The following is a 20,004-nucleotide window of genomic DNA, read 5'->3' as shown; positions in this document are numbered from 1 at the left end:
TATTTTATTTATTTATTTTTTAATGTTTTTTATTTATTTTTGAGAGAGCACAAGCGGGGTAGGGGCAGAGAGTGAGGGAGACACAGAATCTGAAGCAGGCGCTGTCAGCACAGAGCCTGATACAGGGCTCAAACTCTTGAACCGTGAGATTGTGACCTGAGCCAGAGTCAGACTCTCAACCGACTGAGCCACCCAAGTGCCCCTGTACAAGAGAACTTTTAAGAGAGTTTGCTTACCTTCAACACAGAATAGTGTACATAGGCTTTATACACAGTAATGATGTGTGTGTTATTACTGCATATTGTATGTGTATGTATGTATGTTTGTATGTGTATTATACACACATTTATATATATATATATATGCACACATATGTATACACATACATTTGTTAAAGAAATATGTGAGAACTTACATACACAGGTGAATATGAGCATATTATTCTACATTCCTCATAATCTTCTTATAAACTGTTTTATTGGAAGATTGACAGAGAGATGAACATAAAATAAGATGACTGACTTCATTTAAGTATGTGTATACTTTGCTCAAAATGCTTTCAGAGCTTCTTACCAGCCACCTGGAGAATTGGTGAAGACATTTATCTAAATGTCTTATGTGGAGCCAAATCTTCAACCATTTTAAGTAGATTTTGGTTTTCGAAATATAATAAATTACTTTTAGAAATATGACTAAGTTAAAAAAGTGAGATAATATATATAAGGTGCCTCATAAAATGTAGTGCATGGTAAACGATAACTGCTATTATTAATAGTGATTGTCATTGCCATAATTGTCATCCAAAAGTTGAGTTAACCAAATGAAATTAGTGATCTATCTGGATAACTAGTCAATATATTGATGTGACATAAAGTAATGAAAATGGATTCCTTCTTTGTGAAGGAGCTTCTAAAAGATATAAAAAATTTTTTTTTAAATTTTATTCCACTGTAGTTAATATACAGTGTTGTATTTGTTTCTGATGTACAGTATAGTGATTCAACACTCCATATACTATTCTGTGCTTATTAAAAAATGTTTTGAGTAATGGCCGCTTTGTTGGAATAAATGCAATAAAATTTCAAAAGTGACAACTTTAAAAGATGAAATTTGAATTTTGAGTCCTCATATGTTCATTATGGAGTCAGTCAGCTTATTATATGTCCATTTTTGCATTTGTCAGTCTTCCAGCATGATGGTTATGAGAAGTACTTATCAAAAAAATGACACATAGATTATGAGGAATGTAGGGTGATATGCTGAATGAAATTCTCTTTCTTAGCCTCTTTTTCATTCTCTGTTGACACCCTTTTCTTTCCCAGACATTTAATTTTGGTATTCCAAGCATGGGGAGCAGATATGATTTGTGAGCATTTGATGGTAGTGGTGACAGCAGTTAAGTGCCCTGAACAGAGAATTGCGGGATAAGGGAAGGAGAGGATAGAAACCCTCCAAACCCAGGGAGGAAACAGTCTCTTTTACTTCCACAACAGGTGACAGCATCTGTTTGTTTAGTACTGAACTAAGATCTGGGAGACTTGACAAGGCCTTGTAAATCCTGTATATTTACATGTACTTCTTAGAGAAATGACATTTGGCAGAGCTGCTAAGGAATTATACACTTGCTGTTTTATCATGAAATGGGACATGAGGGATGAATTTTAAATCTTTCCCAGGAGGACTACAGCTCACACATCATTTCAGATTGGGAACCTGTATGGTAATTGACAAGGCTTTGGGAGGAGACAGTCACTCTTGTCCAATCTCTGGCAAGCTGAGAATAAAGTAGTAGAAAGCCCAGTTTATAATTTCTTACCTTAAGCCCTATTTGGGACTATCTCAAATGGGGATTTCTAGAGCTGAGTTAAAGTGTATCCCTAATCTTTTGAAGGTTGCTTGGCCAGAATTTACATCTTTGTTTGAACGATCTGATTAAAAACAATACAAAAGTATATATGCCACATAATATCATGAATTATATTATTGTTGTTAAAATCCAGGCAAAGATGATGCATGTTTAAAACAATTCTTTTTCAGTAGGTTTCATATAAAGAAGCATATTTTGTGCTTTTATTCATTTTTCCTACTTTTTAGACTTTCGATATGTAATGCATGACAAAATTTATGTTGATAATAGGCATGTATGCAGATGAAATATGCAAGAAAATCTTTAAAGTAGTTTGAGGCTCCTTTTAGGCTTATTTTTCCTCCTCTATTTTGTCTGTTGTTGTGGATTGGATTCCCTGGCAAGTGCATTCCATGATGGAGTTTCGCATGCAGAATATTAAGGCAGTGCCCTTGTGATCAACACCTATGGAAAGAAGGAGAAAGAAGCAGGTTTGAGCAGAGGAGGAAGTTAAGATGCAATGCGGTGCCAACAGCAGCCTCTGATGATCCCATGAGGAGCTCTGAAGTTAGAGTGGCCCTTCTTCAGAGTTGACCTGAGTTGGACCCAAATGGGTGGCCAGGACTGTGGCCAGGACTTCTGTCCAACAGTCACTGGGTTTGGGCTTCCCTGGGAAGGAGTGTGATCTCAGGCGAGGTGACTCTTTGCATCCGAGGCAATCCTAGAGAGGACTGTACTCCCAACAGTTGGGGCAACAAGTCCTTTATTGAAGGATGATCTGTAGGGAGCATCCCAGGGTCTACCATACTTGCTTTTTGTTGTTGTTGTTGTTAAACTGATATTTAAATCATTTATTAGTAAAACTTGGAGAGTTGCCCTTTTTCCTTATTAATTAAAGGATATTTTTTGATAAATAGGGTTACAGAAACACTGGGAATTTATGAATCCCTTTGAGTTCCTGTTGTTGAGCATCCTAGAGATGGTTCCCATGACCACTTTTGGATCCGCTCTTGCAAAGACAGCCAGTTTTCTTCTAAGAGGTCTGGTGGATAAATAATAGCTTTATTTTTAAAAAAAATTTTTAGAAGGCTTTTTTGGTACATGAAAGAAAGGGAGAAATGAAGGTATTCATAAAAGGAAAATTTAGCAGTAAAATTCATTGTGGAGGATTGGACTAATTCCCCATAGGGCATTCTTTATTAACACTCAAATTTTCTTTCAGCCAATTACTATTTAATAGTATTAGTTCTTCACTCATTATGAAGTGTGACCACCTGTCTATGTTTTTGGCATATATAGAAAATCAAATTGATCACGAGTCCAACAAATTAGAAAGGAATAATAACTTGTACAGATAATTCTGAGTTTTTCTTTTAGATTCATTTTATGATCTGTTTTGTAGTACAAATGTTAAAATGCTATTTTGGGCCATGACAGGCACGCTTAAATGATCCAAGAGCAAAGGAGACATAGTTCTTAAACAAAAACAATAAAGGTTAACTTTGGCTGTTTCAGCCTGTACTTGGTGATTATCTTAGTCAGTACAGAGTCACAGATGTAATAACTTTTGGGACAGCAGTAGGTGAGTCCAAACTCTAATCACGACTTTCAGTTCTTCCATCTCCAGTAAAAAGGCTCATAATCTTCATGCTTTTTCAAAAAAACCTTTTTTCTCTTACAGATCAAACCTCATTTCATTAAAAAAATTTTTTGGGGGGGTGCCTGGGTGGCTCAGTCAGTTGGGCGTCCGACTTTGGCTCAGCTCATGATCTCACACTCCATGAGTTCAAGCCCCGCATTGGGCTCTATACTGACACCTCAGAGCCTGGAGCCTGCTTTGGATTCTGTGTCTCTCTCCCTCTCTGCCCCTCCCCTGCTCATGCTCTCTCTCTGTCTCAAAAATAAAAAAACTAAAAAAAAATTTTTTTTAAATGTTTATTTATTTTTGAGACAGAGCGCGCAAGCAGGGGAGGGGCAGAGAGAGAAGGAGACACAGAATCCGAAGCAGGCTCCAGGCTCTGAGCTGTTAGCACAGAGTCCAGTGCCGGGCTCAAACCCACGAACCCGTGAGGTCATGACCTGAGCTGAAGTCGGACGCTTAACCAACTAAGCCACCCAGGACGCCCCAAACCTCATTCATTTTAATAAAATTACATTTATAATAGTTGACTATGTAGCTAGAGTTCACATTAAGAAAACTTTTTGGATTAAATCAAAGGAGTGGATTTGAATGATTTGTTGGGTTTTTTTTTGCTTTCAACAGGATTTTATTTAATGAATTTATTGGGTGGTTATAGCCAAGAAACTTATTAAGAGTCATTTCTGATCTTTAACTCATCACAATTAAAGGTATTTTTGAAAAGTCAGTGGAGGAAAGGGGCTAATTTATAGTAGTTTTGATTTGGACAACTTATTCAAGCAATTAAGTGATCTGAAATTTTTAACTAAGTCTAGGGTTCTAGTGCCTTAAATCCTTTAGCTGGAGGGTGTGGGGACATTGGATGAAACTAAAATAACATCATGGGATCTAGGTTTTACTTCCTGACATAGAGAATATAATACGAAAGCTGTTTTTAAGAGGTCATGGCGGGGCGCCTGGGTGGCTCAGTCGGTTGGGCGTCCGACTTCAGCTCAGGTCACGATCTCACGGTCCGTGAGTTCGAGCCCCGCGTCGGGCTCTGGGCTGATGGCTCAGAGCCCGGAGCCTGTTTCCGATTCTGTGTCTCCCTCTCTCTGCCCCTCCCCCGTTCATGCTCTGTCTCTCTCTGTCTCAAAAATAAAATAAACGTTAAAAAAAAAAAAAAATTTTAAGAGGTCATGGCAATGATGTGTTTTTAAAAATGCCTCAAAAAAGTAAGTTATTTAAGCAGCAGTTATTTAAGTTGACTTGATTTCATTATTAATCTCCTTAGGACAAATAGCTTGAAGCTGGAAGGTATAAAGAAATTATGGGGGAAAGAGGGCTATCTTCCCAAGAAAGAAGGCAAAACTGGGGATGAAACTGAAGTTCCGCCTGTTCCTCAAGAGAGTATAATAATGGAGAATGTAGACCAAACTATAATTAAAAAGGATCAGTCTCAAGTCCTTACCCAATCTAAAGAGGAGAAAGAAAAGCAGCTGCTGGCATCATCATTATTTGTTGGGCTAGGAACGGAAAGTACAATCAATTTGGTAAGTAGTCTGTTATAGTCCTCTGAGAATCTTTGTCCCTGTCTTGTACAAAAAAACCGGGCTCTACGAAAGCTCTTGGCTGTCATCTATACTCACAGTGGAAAATGGCTTCCCTAGCTCCAGAGCCACCAGTGATACACTTTTCATATTTCTGAAAGAGAAATTCTAATTGGCTTAGCTTGAGTCAGGTGTTCTCTGTAGTCCAGTCAGCTGGGGCAAGGGTCAGGGTCCAAATAAAGTTACAAATATGACCATAGGTATTACTCCCATGGGTGGATAGGACAGTTCTCAGTGGGAAGTATTTTCGGTAATAATAGTTCAATAATACTGATATGTATTTGGGAAAAGTACTTCTCAAAATGGTATTTTTAATAGTAAAAGATAGGAATCAATTTAGATGTCTAACAGTAGGAGAGTGGGTACATAAATTATATTAGCTCAGAATATTACTCAGCCATTAAAAATGATAAATACTTCATTATAAAATAAAGAATACATGTGACATATTAAGCAAAAAACCAGAATATAAAGTTTTATTTATACTTTGTTTATAATTGTTAAGGAGATAAAAATGTATTGAGACTGAAAGGAATTACCCCAAAATGAAAATAATACTCAGGCATTATGATTATGATGATTTTCAAAACTTTTTATGCTGATATATTACTATCATAGGAAAAGAATGAAAACTCAGAGTGAAGGACAGGTGCTATTTTTGAGCATCTGAGAATTCCATATAATTGCCAATTTGGTGGACTGATGGACCTACCTGGTACAAAATAGTGATTAGAGCTACCTTTTCTTCAGTTTTACATCATTACAGTGCTTTCATCCTCCCTCTCTCCTGGTGGAATTTTCCTTCCATCCCTGTAATACTCTTTGCTTGTTTTCTCTCTCTTTTTAGACCCCATTTCTATCAGACTTGAGATCCCCTCCTAAGGAAAAAAAAATTCAATCTAAAAGTTATAAATAAGTAATGTATCTTAATGCTGTCTCAGTCAGCATTTGCAGTTCAGCAGAGTGACTTATCTTGGGTCTCTAAGATGTTTCAGCTGGCTGTGGGTATCAGTGAATGCCTGGCACTGAAGGGGCAAGTTCTCTGTGGTCACAGTGCGCCCAGGCTTATGGAACCCTGATTTGTGAACCCCGTAGCTGATGTCGAAGGATTTCTGCCCTTTCAACAACATGCAAAGCTTTCAGCTAAACAGTCTTTCTCAAGAGAACATTCATTGTGACAAATTCATTATCAGGCTTTTTTTTTGTGGTGCGCTTGAAATCAGAAATGTAAGGAGGGTGTTTTCCTTTTAAGGTATGCTAAATCCTTTCTGGGTTAATTTTTTTACATAATCCACTCTGAGTATCAAGGCTTTTTGTTTTTCCTCATCTTTGCCTTTTATTTTGTATTCATTTTTGTTACTTTTTTAAGTTTTTATTTAAATTCTAGTTAGTTAACATAGTGTAATATTAGTTTCAGGTGTAGAATTTAGTGACTCGACATTTGCTCAACACCTGGTGCTCATCACAACAAGAGCCCTCCTTAATGCCCATCACCTATTTAACCCATTCCCCCCTTCCACCTCCCCTCAGCAACCCTCAGTTTGTTCTCTATAGCCAAGAGTCTGTTTCTTGATTTTATTCTTTTACCTTCATTTTTTAAATGTTTATTTATTTTTGAGAGAGAGGGGAGGGACAGAGAGAGAGAGAAAGAGAATCCCAAGCAGGCCCCGAGCTGCCAGCGCAGAGCCTGATGTGGGGCTTGAACCGACAAGTTGTGAGGTCATGATCTGAGCTGAAACCAGGAGTTGGACACTTAACCAACTGAGCCACCCAGGCGCCCCTCTTTTACCTTCATTTTTAAAAGTCATTTTCTCTGGGGTAACAAATTCTAGGTTAACTTTGTTTTCTTTAAATGTTAACATTAACCAAGATGTCACTCTAGTGTACTGTGGCTTGTGTAGCTTCTGATTAACAGCAGGATAGACACTATAGAAAAAAAAAATAAGCATGCAGACAAAGTAGTAGAAACAACCCAAAATGAAGCACAGAAAAGAGAAAAAACAAATGAAAAAACTCAGAACATGAGTGACCTGAGTAACAATATTGAACAGTGTAATACACATCTAATTCGAGTCCCATGGTTACTTGGAAATGGAAGTCCTTCACCCACCCACTTGTTTTCATTTTTGTGTTAGTAGAATTTTAGTTCTTGTTTGGTGACTTCTGAATTGAACTATAGGAGACATCTGCTGAAAGCTGGAAGAGGTGTTGGGACTTGAGGGAGTGAGAGGGTATGGAAGAGGAACTAGAATTCTGCTTAGCTGGAATCACGCGAAGGGTGGCCACACCGTGTTAAAGCCCCTAGGAGGATGGAGATGTGGATTTAGAGTAGTGCCAGACTGCTGCCCTGATTCTAGACAACTTTGGGAGGCAAGGGGAATTGTGAGCTACCACTCCACTCTTCTTACATAGATTTGCAGACCACTCCCCAGGAGTGTTGGCTCAAGGATGGCAGATTTGCCATTCCCGTCACCGGAGTCAGTAGCAGACATCACTAGTCAATTATAAAATTCTTGCCTGCTGTATGTGTGTCAGTCATTGCCAGTTGGTTCTTGAGGTAAAATCAGATTTTCTTCTCTGTTTATTGACTTGTGGGCCATGAAATCACGATTGTCATAGACAACTGAACCAGAGTTTGAGCCATCCATGTATTTGAGGGTATCTTCTCTTCTACAGGACAACTCTGGAAACTCAAATAACGGCTGGGTTTCTCACTGTTCTTAATTTGTGCAATTCTGTACTCTAACATTCTGAAATCGATCAAGTTTTTAGAATTGTTCACCAATGACTTTTTGACTTTCTTTTTTTGATGTTATGTATATTTAATGAGAAATAAGATTTAGCTAATAGTTCAAAGTGAGGTAACTGTCATTATTTTAGGGTTTAACATTTTATTCATCTCTGATTCTTTTGTTAATCTATGCTTTATACATAGACTCTTAACAAATTAGTAAATTGTTCATTTGAAATTATAGAAAGATGTTTAAAACTCATGACTGGTAGAATGGGTTTTTTAGATATTGTTATATTTTATTTTTGCAGCTAGGAAAAGCAGATACCGTATCTCACAAGTTCAGAAGGAAATCAAAAGTCAAGGAAACCAAAAGTGGAGAAACAACCAGTGCTCAGAATATGCCCTGTTCTTACTTTAGTTCTTCGTCAGATGTGACTTACGAAGATGATTATTATTTGGATACTTTGCAGGATAGAGGAGACAAAGAATTAAATAAGTTTTCTCTCAACTCAGAACTTTTGGATTCTGAGTCACTCACAGAACTGCCCTCCGTTGAGAAACTCTCCAGTTGCACACTGTCTACACCTTCTTTGTTCACTGATGATATGGAAGGTCTTCACTCTCCTTCATCCACTGCAGCCTCAGTTGCTAATGAAATCTCTTTAGCTTCTTCTCTGTTGGAAGAAACTTCTGAACACATGCATTCAGATCTTGTGGAGGTCTGTAATAATGAAACCATATCAGTGTCTTCTTACAAAATTTGGAAAGATGACTGTTTACTGGTGGTCTGGTCAGTTTCTAATAAGAGTGGTTTGGAATTGAAAAGTGCTGACTTAGAAATTTCTTCTGCAGAAAATTTTAAGGTAAGACAATGAATGGTTCCTTATTTCTTTCTTAAAGGGGTAATGCTTACTTAGTGTTTCTGTTCTTCACTCTTCTGATGATTTATAAATTTCATCCACATCCTTTTCTCTTTAGCAAAAAGACCCAAAGGTGTGACAGGTTTTTTATTATTTTGAGTAAGGACGAATTATTCAAAAGAGACAAGGAAACATAATAAAGATTTTCCAGCTATATTGGGGAAGGCCATAAATATAAATATATAAGTGAGTTTGGACAGAGCACAGTAGTTAAGAATGTAGGCTCTTGGGACACCTGGGTGGCTCAGTCGGTTGGGCATCTGACTTTGGCTCAGGTCATGTTCTCAGGGTTCATGGTTTGAGCCTCGCGTCGGGCTCTGTGCTGACAGCTCAGAGCCTGGAGCCTGCTTCCTATTCTGTGTCTCCCTCTCTCTGGCCCTCCCCTGCTCACGCTCTGTCTTACTCTCTCTCTTTCAAAAATAAATAAACATTACAAAAAAAAGAATAAAAAAAAAGAATGTAGACTCTTGACTCTGAATGCTTGGCTTTGAATCTTTCTTTTGTTACTTACTAGCTGTGTTACATGGTCAGGTTATGTAACTGCTTTGTGGCTTTCAGTTTCCTCACATTTAAAATGAAGATATTAATAGTGTCTGCCTTTACTGTGAGGAGTAAATGAGTTAATATCTGTAAAATGCTTACAGCAGTACCTAGCACTTGATAGGTGTTAGTGTGTTATTATTTTCAGTATGAATTTTGTGGTTTTTTGCTCCCTTTAAATGTCTCACAGAACTGCCATATTCATTCATTCTTCATTCTTGCCATAAACACTGAAGCAGAGTTCTCAATTTAGCAAAGCAGAACATCAAGGATTAAGAATATTGAAGGATAATATTGTATACTGTCTGCTCTCTTTTTCTTTCATTGATTTATGTTGAGTGCTTGGGCATCAATTCTATTTCTTCCCTAGAGAATTGCCATTTTGATATTACGTTATTGTATGGATGTCCTTGCTGGAGTTATGAGACTTGACCAGTAGATAGTTATTTCACAAGACTGACCAATTTCTTCTGTGAGCTAAAATGTGTTGAATGGGATATTACCTGAGCCACTGACCAGGGCAGAAGTTCTGACTGTAGGTGTTCATTAGGACCACCTATGGAACTTAAAGCAACAAAACAAAACAAAACAAAATCTAATTCAGTTGCTTGGGCTCGACTCCCCATAGATTGAGTAAGGGTGTACTGTAGCTTGAGAAAAGAAGATGTGTGTGTGTGTGTGTGTGTGTGTGTGTGTGTGTGTGTGTGTGTGTGTTGGTTGTGGTGTTTTTGGGTTTGGTTTTGTTTTGTTTTTTAACTCTCCTAGTTTTAAACATCTGGTGCTAGTCAGGATTGAGAACCAAATAATCTTTTTGTTGTTGTTACTAAATTATACAGAGGTTTTCACTGCAATTTGTCACATAACTTTTACCTGTATACTATATTAATTATCTGTGCTAGTGAATTTTTCTCAAGTGAAGTTGTTAGTCATTTTTATACTGTAGTTTGTTATTAACATCTCACAATAGTATGCTTTTAAATTCAATTAAATAGAAAATTGGCATTCATATAATAGTCTGTATTGATCCTTTCTTCAATACTTTTATTACTTTTGTTTACAGATCACTGAGCAACCTGGATGCTGCTTGCCTGTAATAGAAACAGAAAGCATCAAAACCTTTCAATATAGTGTGCAGATGGAGAAACCTTTTACAGAAGGGAATCTTTTTGGTTTTATAAATTATCAGATGATGGATACTCATTCTGTTCAGCTTGAATTTTCTGTAAACTTATCACTATTAGATTTCATTAGGTAAATATTTTCTGGAATGTTAATTCAAGTTACTCATTCAGCAAATATTTATTAGGCCTTTTCTCTGGACAGAAGCACTGCACTAGGCGCTGCAGAGTAAAATAATTCAAAGCTAGATACAGTCCCTACCTTTAGGGAGAGTCCAGTCTAGGGAAGAGACATTGAACAATCACATAAATGCATAAATAATTTTGAATTGTGCTTTGAACAGAAAGTAAATGGTACAATGAGTGATTATAATATGGGACCTGATTTACATTGGGGTTGATTAGTAATTTTGGAAAACTTCTGAGAGAAAGTAATATTAAAGTAATGTTTAAATTGAAATAACTTCAAAGATTCCAGGTGGCTTCTTTTTAAAGCTTTTAAAGTTTCTCTCATTTATATTTCATTTATTTGATTAATTCTTTCATAAAATCTGTTTATTAAGCTTTAGAGATCTGCAAGAAAATTACTGAAGGTTATTAAACTTTAATTAGAGATATAGTATTTAGCATTATACAAGGCACTAAGCCGTGTTACCAAAATAATTGAAAACAAATTCTTCTTTTTTCTGTTCTCATTTGGTTTTATAGATATATTGTACTGTATTCAAATATTTTTTTTAAATGAAGGCTGCCTGAACCAAAAATGCAGAATGCCAATAAATATCTGTAAAAAATTTTTAACCTTCACACATTCACTTGTGTTACACTGCTGTAATTTTTGCCTACTCTTTACAAGCTTTTAGTAAGAACGTGTCTCTCAGTCTGTCAAAGAGTTTTCATGGCCTTGGTGATGTAGGAGATAGAATCCAGCCTTCCAAAAACTTATACTCTCTGACTAAAAAGGTATATCCCATGGTGAGCATTAGTAACCTGAAGCAGCACAGTATGTATAATTAACAGTTCTTCTGTGTGTATTAATAAAATCCTATGTATGTTTTAAAAATATTTTCCCCATTATAAAATCAGTGCATAATTATTACAAAAATTCAAATGCTATGGAAAAGTATAAGTAAAATATAAAAGTTCCTTGTAATTCTACCCCCAGAGACCCAGTGTTAACTATTTGATCTTCAGTCTCATGAACCATTTTCAAAAATACATTTGTTAAAATCCTTTCCTTAGTCTGAGTTATGTAAGGTGCTAGATCTTCATATTTATACTCTGTACATGATGTTAATAGTGTCTTATTGTCCCCAAATTCAAAGTATATTTATATTTGAATGATTCATCAAATTACTTGGTAAAAATTTTTTTAACTTGGTAAAATTTTGCCGAAATGACTAATGCTCAGAAAAAGAACTGAGTGATTTATTGGAAAGACATTGACACTTTAATAAAATCTTCTTTTAGTATTTCCTAAGTTTGGAGGTTGATGGTAAGCATTCTAATTCTAATCATAGTTAGTTTAAAAACATAAATTTTGTGGGGCCCAGATTTACAATGATTATGTTTTATTCCCATGAGTCATTTGAAATGTATTTGTTTAGAATTAATTTCATTCTTTTGGACATATCTAATTTTAAAAATTATTTTCAGACCGTTGAAAATCTCAACTGAAAACTTTGGCAAACTCTGGTTATCCTTCGCAAATGATGTGAAGCAAAATGTAAAAATGTCAGAATCTCAAGCTGCTCTGCCTTCTGCCCTGAAGACCCTGCAACAGAAACTAAGACTTCATGTTGTTGAAATTATAGGTTCGTAGAGTTATGAAAAGGCAATTTTGTGTTTATGGAGGCTTTCTCACAGAACACAAATCAACTTTTACAAGTATCAGATTTCTTAGAGCTATTATTTCCTGTTACGAATACCTTTCAAATGAGTGTGTTGTTCAGACTTTATTAAAGAATTTTTTGTGTGGTAAAGTATAACAGGATTTACCATTTTAACCCAGTTTTAACTGTATAGTTTATTGGCATTAAGTGCATTCATGTTGTGCAACCATTGCCACCATCACTTCCATAACTCTTTCCTCTTGCCTGACTAAAACTCTGTGCCCTTTAAACACTAACTCCTCATTCCCCCTTCCTCTCCAGCTCCTGACCACCACCATTCTTATTTCTGTCTCTCTGAATTCAACTACTGTAGGGATCTCATATAAGCAGAATCATGCAATATTTGTCCTTTTGTGACTAGCTTATTTCACTTAGCATGTCTTCAAGGTTCATTCGTGTGTAGCATATGTCAAAATTTCCTTCCTTTTTAAGCCTGAATACTATTCCTTATATGAATATACCACATTTTGTTCATCTATTCATCTGTCGATGGACACTTGGGTTGCTTCCACCTTTGGCTATTATGAAAAATGATGCTCTGAGTGTGGGTGTACACATACCTGTGTTTGAGTCCCTGCTTTCAGTTCTTCTGGTTATATATGCAGAAGTAGAATTTCTGGATTATATGGTAATTTTTGTTCAATTTTTGGGGAAACTGCCGTATTATTTTCTACAGCATCTGTACCATTTATATTCCTACCAGCAGTGCACAAAGGTTCCAGTTTCTCCACATCCTCACCAACAGTTGTTATATGTATATGAGTGTGTGTGTGTGTATGTGTGTGTGTGTGTGTGTGTGTGTGTGTGTGTGTGTCTTACAGGATTAGTAGCTCCTTGTGATTTTAATTTGCAGTTCCTTACTGATCAGTGATGTTGAATATCTTTTCACGTGCTTCTTGGTCATTTGTGTATCTTGGAGAAATGTCTGAGTCCTTTTGTCTTAAAGAATTTTCAATTTATGTTTTCTTGTAGGCAATGAAGGGCTTTTGGCCTGTCAGCTACTCCCATCCATCCCCTGCTTGCTGCATTTTCGAGTTCATGGTGACGTATTAGCCCTGTGGTTCAGATCCTCCTGCTCTACTCTTCCTGACTATTTACTGTATCAGTGTCAAAAGGTAGTGGAGGGATCCTAGCAGAAGCTCTGCTTTTATTTTACTCCATCAAAATAAATGGTTTACATAGATAAACTTATTTACCAAAGTAAAAAGAACTCCTGGTACTTCTAATGAAAACGGGGATTATTACAAGCTGTGGTTTTATGTGTTTTCTTTATGAATCCTGATATCCTGATCAAGAAAGATCCCTAAGAAACTGTATCCTTAACCTTTTACTCAGGATTGTACAGTATGTTTGGGTCTCACAAAAGTGACCTGAACTAATGTTATAAACTGCTAATGATTTATATGTCACTTAGTGTAGAGGGACTGAAAATATTTATTTTGTTATAAATAATTTTATAGCAAATTTACTCTAGTGCTAGCTGATTTGTAGTAAAGCCAAGTCTCCGTTCTCTGCATTAATGGTGGGGGAGTCGGGGGGAGACATGGCATTGATCATCCCAAACCTAATTTGTATTTGGCTTTGGAATGCAGTGTAAGCTTTTCGATAGGGAAGTCATTACTTTCAATTATGTTTTGCTTGGATCAGTGTTGAAATAAATTGGCACAGCACACACTAACAGTTTAGGAGATCCATGAGCATGCTGGATATCGGGGGGATTCAATCTGTGATATAGTTTTTATTGTAGATAACTTGTTACACATAATTGCAGATAATTCAGCTACAGAATTTGTCCATTTTCCACTTGAACTTATTTTTAAAATTCAAAATGAATCCTTATTTTAAATGTATTCTTATTTTAAAAACCCAGAGCCATTTACAAAATATTGTCATATAAAAACATAACCCATAAGAGGACAGAATACTAAAACAGATATAAAAGGACTTTGTAGTTATGGCAACTATCTTAGTTACCATTTAGGTCCATTTAGGTCCTTTTGACAAACTAAATTTTGTGAGTATAAATGGAAAAACCATCTTTCCTGGCTTTTGAATCTGCTAATACTCAATGGATACAACCACAACAGTGACTGCTTAAGTATACTGTACAGATTCTTCAGTAAGATACATCATTTTCATGTTGTAATTGTGCCTTTATGGCCTATGTCAGAATTCTTGTCAGTGAAAGAAGAAGTTAGGCCTACTATGACCAATGGACCACAATCTTGAGATTGTACATTAAAGTTAAAAACTGAAATAGTAAGTATTTTATAAAATCTTATGGTGCTGTGGAAAATATTTATTATTTCACTTTTTCTGGCACTTCACCATGGAGACTGTTCAGGTAATACAGTTTTAAGTCATTGCAGTTAATACTCTGGTTAATTGGTACTGTTTATCACCTACGTGTGGAATTCTGGTTTAAATTATCTCATTAATCATAACCGATAAAGATACTAAAGGGATTCCCTAGAGCTGTTTTATTACTTTTTTGTGTCTAGCATTTTTCTCCCTAAAAACAAAAGCACTGTTTTTAAAAACTAATTTTAAAGTTACCCATTTTTAAAAATGTCACTTCTTGTTAATTTCATGTTTTTAAAAACATACAGTAAAACCTTGCTATGAAAGCAATGATAAATGACTAGAATTTCCTGAGTAGGTTTCACTTTTGAATAGAAGGTCAGATTCATCTTTATGCTCCCAGCAGCGTCATGTGAAGAGAATGCGCTCTCTTGGATGTGGTGGACACTGGTAGCTAGACTTACCAGCTTCCTCTTTATTTCTGCCTCTGTCAACAGCACCCCTCTTCCCCAACCCCCGATTCTGCTGTTACTCTGACAAAAAATTAGGAAGTACCCTCTCACTTTGTAGAGGAATACAGTATGTGGCAAAGGAGGTGCTCCATTTTTTTGTGTGTCCTTACTTCTGTGTGTGTGCATGATCACCAAGGCTAGGCTGAGTGTAGCGCAGTGTGTGTAAGGTGCCCAGCAAGCAGATGGATGACTATCTAGGAGAGATTACAATGGGCTACTCTGTTGCTTTGTTAAAAGGTTGGTTGTGAATGGCAACAGCAGTTGTCATTAACATGGCTTGGCCAACAGAGCTGTCTGATGGTGGGAGATGTGTAATGGTAGGTTAGGGCCAGGAGCATCATTTTAGCTTGTCAAAGGGAACATAGTGTCACTTTTGTTCTTTCTGAATCCACTAAATAAAAAGTAGAGTAATGGAGTTTCCACTGAAACATTTAGTAGAATGTTTACAATTTTTATATTTTTATGGCTTTAAAACAACAGTAGGAAAGAGTAAATTTTAAAGAACTTCGGAGCAGTGTGTATCTGCCTAAATTAATTCAGTGTTTTAAGTTCTAAATCAGGCATCACCAACCTTTTTTGCATTTCAGGAAGACGTGACTGTAAAGTAGGGAGCATGATTTTTGTGGGCACATAATCCTCTTTACCTTACAGTCATGGTTTAAAGTGAAGGGGCAACATCTGGAGTAGAGCTGTGGTGGGGATGCTCAGCGTGTGAGTTCTGTGCCAGGCACCTTCACTGAGAGTGCAGGTGGCGGCAGGTGTGACTCTGGGGGAGAATAAAGGGCAGACGGCAAAACCTTAAGAGCAGGTGAATGAAGAAGGATCAGGCTCCCGCCAGAGTAGTCCCTGTGGAGGCGGGCGGATCAGGCTCAAGGGAAAGTGGGGCCCTGAGTAAGGGTACTTCTGAAGAGGGGACAGATGGAAGGTGAGCAGTTACCAAGTGCTAATGTGCCAAGTGTGTCCGCATGTTCTTTGCAGAGGGGCACTATTTAAATAGTAACCTGCTATCCTCTACCAAAAAACAGTTGTGCTGAAAATGCAGTATTGTATTTTTTCCCTTATTTTGTTTCATGTCAGTAATATTGTAAAATATTGAGTTCTTTGTCTTCTTTTTTATGGATGAATGTGATCTTTGTCTCATGATTGTGAGCCACTGCAAGTGCACTGAACCTATTCACAAGTCTTTAAGGTGTTTTGCTGTGTTAAAATTTTAGAGGGAAAAATGCAAGTGAGAATAACAACCTAATAGGCATTAATGACTTTATTTTGGAGTTGAATTCTGTAATTTGAAAAACAATTCGGCTAAATATGTAATAAATACAAAGTGATCTATATTGTTCTTTGGTCTGTATATTTTTTATTATCTAAATAGCTAATAAGTAATCCTATTCAGTAATTTGATAGGGTTGGTGAAAAGGAGCAGAAGCAACTGGAATGAGATGAAAAGAGTGATTTACTCATTTCAGTCCCTCAAAGAATCTGGCCTAATTGGTTAAAAGTAAAGATACTGCTGTTTCTGTGTGATGTTCAAAGAGAACTTTGTGGGCTTCAGGCATGGATTCGTTCTCAGGTGTGTGTCCATATCCCCTAGGTCAGCTTATCCTAGCCTGACCAGAGCATTCAGAGCAGTGCTTTCTTTCCACGATGCCCACTCCGTACAGCCGCCTTAAGATGCAAGAAACACAGTAAGTCGAAAGGTGATTTAGTGAGTCTCTGTCTCTACGTGTGTATCCTAAAACACAAAGCTAGATCAGAAATGGCATTTAAATCTCACTGACTTATGCCTACTATTGGCTATAATGTGTGGCAGGCAAGAAGTTCTGAGACTTGAAGCCCCATCTTTGGGACACTGAAGGTAAAGGAGGTTTAAATGCACCACACCCACTGCAGTAATTGACAAGAAGGGACTCTTAAAGGGAGGGATGGCCTGCTGCCAAACCTGGTAGTCAAAGTTAATGATTGTATGAAAGTTACTTGTTTATGTGTGTGCATAATGAAAGACTATGAGCTTTTTATGGTTAAGAACCATGCATATATTCTATTCTGTGTTCCTTTGCCTGATGCACAATATAGGCATTCAGTAATAGGGACTCAGCCTACTGAATGAATGACTAAAAAGACTTGTCCCATCAAAGTAAATAATCTGAGACCAGGTAATATCTAGGGATTGACTTTAGCAATCCTGTGGCTCTCCTAGAAGTAAAGAAAAGTGATCAGATGTAGTTTATAGATATAAGTTAGCAGAAAGGGGTTTTGGTGAAAATAGCTTGTGCCAATTTCTACCTAGTGGAAGAGAGGAAGCATGACTGCTTGAAGAGACCTTTACCAGCCTGAAGGTTAAGTCCTGTGAGAAGTTGCCATGCCATTTAAGAGATCTCTCTGCAGATACAGTGTGATTACAGATAGATACTATGACTTGGAGGAGGAGGACGTTTCTGCGTTATGGCAGATGTTCATGAAGTTTTAGTGATCTAAAAGAACTGGTTTTAGGACAGAAAGCAGTGGACATTTGATCAGTGAAGTTAATGATAGCTAATGAATGTGATAAGGCAGATTTACTAGCTAAGCTAGCATTACATGTTTCTTCAGAAGAGTGAGCACTGTGATAGTGGGAGGGACAGCTATAAATTAATAAGGCCGACAGCATCAGGAAAGTTGGGAAAGAACAGTTCTGAATAAAGTAGCAGGAAGCAGAATTACTTAAAAGGAAATGTGTTTCCTATGCATCATGTGGGAAACTTTATGGTAGGTGCATGGATCCAAGACAGGATGGTACCCAAAAGATGGGTCCAGAGAACCCTGAGAACTTAAAGATTGTGAGTTGGATACAGGGAGAATGGGCTTGGGCATGGGGGAGAGACAGATGATGTCAAACACCGTGAGTTTTCTGGAGCATCTGTAATGCTGCAAATGTAGTGAGTTCTTCTAAGTGGAGTTCTTCTAAGTGGTTGCAACTAGATTGCGGGCTTCTTTCCAAGAGAAGAGTCAATTTTCTTTAGTTATTTTAAACTATTTTTATAAGTGGATGAGTACTTTCCTTCCCCAAAACATATTGCAGATACCACTAAATAGGTGGCCTTAGGAAGTTTTTCCCTAATGAGGTCTGGCAGGACATGTGCTAAATGGATGGAGACTAGAGCCCAGAGATTATTTTTTGTATTTCAGTGAGAGAAAAGTACTTGGAAATCTGTTTAATTGTACAACTCCATCCTTTATGTTGTGTGACAAGTAGGAAGTAACAGAAGCAAGGTGTGATATATTCTTAGGGAGAGGTGTTTGGTCTGAATTGCTACTGTATAATTTAATGAAGTTGAGGGCAAAACCGGTGACTGGAACAAGCTGGTCTCCAATGATGATCAAGGTATAAGACCTGATAGATCAAGGTTAAGAATTTATTTTTTCATCTTAGTTGACTGATTAATAGTTGCTGGGGTTAAACAGAAGAGTTACGGTGACCTGTAGGAAAAACGAAATGATTTGGACCCAAATATTGGACCAGTCTTCATCCACAGAAGTGATAAGTGTCTTTTGTTATTCATAAAAAGCCTTTTTAAGCACATCCGAGTTCATGCTCATCAAGTGACTTACAGTGGCGTCGCTACAGAGCCTCAGGACGGGGTTGGTCACCAGGAAGACCCAAGTTGGAACTTTCAGCCCCACTCACCTACCTCTGGGAAGGGGAAAGGGAGGGGTAGGGTGGCTGGAGATTAAGTTCTAGAAAAACTCTTGAGTAGGATTCATGAACTTCCATGTGGGTGAGGCATCCCATTTCCATGGGGACAGAAGTTCCTGTGCTCAGGACCCTTTCAGACTTTGCCTGATGTACCTCTTCATCTGGATGTTCTTGAAGTGTGGCCAGTCAGAATTGAGATGTGTTTTCAGTATAAAATTGAAATGTGTTTTAAGTATAAATATTGGATTTCAAAGACTTCATGCAAAAGTAAAATACTACTATATATTAAGAATATTGAAATTGCATTTTAGATATATTAAACCAAATAAAGTGGATTATCAAAATTAATTTTACCTGTTTCTTTTTAATATGGCTACTAGAAAATTTAAACTTCATACATGATTACATTATGTTTCTATTGGATAGTGCTGTCATAGATCTAACTTTCAACTAAGATCTCAATTTATAGTCCTATAAAGGCCAAATCTAGAAAAAACAATCCATGATTATTCTATCCCTTGCTTGCTGCTAATTCTGATATTAAATCCATTATTCTTAAACTTTAATGGCAATTCAGAGAGAATTATATCTTCTTAAAATGGAGAATTTTCCTCTACTTCTGGAAGAATTTGATTATTCTTGTCTTTGTCTCCTTCCTATGTCTAATTCATCTTTGTCTAAACTGCTATTAATGTGTTCAATTCATACATAATATTTTTTAATCTCCAGAAGTTCCATTGGATCTTTTTTTATATCTTTAATTTCTTTCTTCACCATGGTCATGGTTTTTTTTTTTCCAACACGGAGTATATATTTTAATAGCTGTTGTCATGTCCTTGGTGGCTTATTCTGGCATCTTTGTTATTTCTCTCTTTCTTTAAAATAAAAAAGATAGAGTGTGAACGGAGGTGTGGGGAAATAGGTTCTACTTACATAAATGGGTTAGAAAAAAGCTTAGGGCAGAAAGCTGCCACCATGGGGCAAAAGTGCCTGAGGTTAGCTATCGAGATGTTGTAATGAGATCAGGAGTAACTTGTTACATCACCTGTAGGAAATTACTTCCCATCTGACGCCAATATCACAAAGTCCACTTGCCCCCCCCCCCCCCCCCCCCCCCCGACCTTTTGCTTCTTACACACACAAGTTAATGATTAATATCTGATTGTTTTCTTTATGTTCAGCATGTGTGTAAGATCTTGTTTTCTTCACGTTCACCAGGTGGGTAATATCTCATGAGCTC

At 37.0% G+C, this 20,004-nt stretch overlaps 1 protein-coding gene across 5 annotated transcripts in view; it reads left to right on the top strand.

Annotated features, from left to right (window-relative positions):
• AP4E1 (adaptor related protein complex 4 subunit epsilon 1) overlaps positions 1-19,224 on the top strand; it is a 62,443-nt gene extending 43,219 nt beyond the window's left edge. For 3 of the 5 annotated variants that reach the window (XM_042942037.1, XM_042942039.1, XM_042942040.1), the window contains 5 exons: positions 4,759-5,017; positions 8,117-8,671; positions 10,329-10,519; positions 12,043-12,200; positions 13,251-13,945. In XM_042942037.1, the coding sequence (XP_042797971.1) occupies positions 4,759-5,017; positions 8,117-8,671; positions 10,329-10,519; positions 12,043-12,200; positions 13,251-13,411 (1,324 nt within the window). In that variant the 3' untranslated portion in view covers positions 13,412-13,945. Of the gene's footprint in view, positions 1-4,758; positions 5,018-8,116; positions 8,672-10,328; positions 10,520-12,042; positions 12,201-13,250; positions 13,946-16,682 lie in introns of those variants that run through there. The other 2 variants (XM_042942038.1, XM_042942041.1) reach the window with 2 other exon arrangements.
• Positions 19,225-20,004: the final 780 nt, after the last annotated feature.

Source organism: Panthera leo, chromosome B3 (assembly GCF_018350215.1).
Source record: "Panthera leo isolate Ple1 chromosome B3, P.leo_Ple1_pat1.1, whole genome shotgun sequence".
Classification (NCBI taxonomy): Eukaryota; Metazoa; Chordata; class Mammalia; order Carnivora; family Felidae; genus Panthera; species Panthera leo.
Note: the sequence above shows the minus strand (reverse complement) of the source record. Positions and strands in the feature narration are given on the sequence as shown.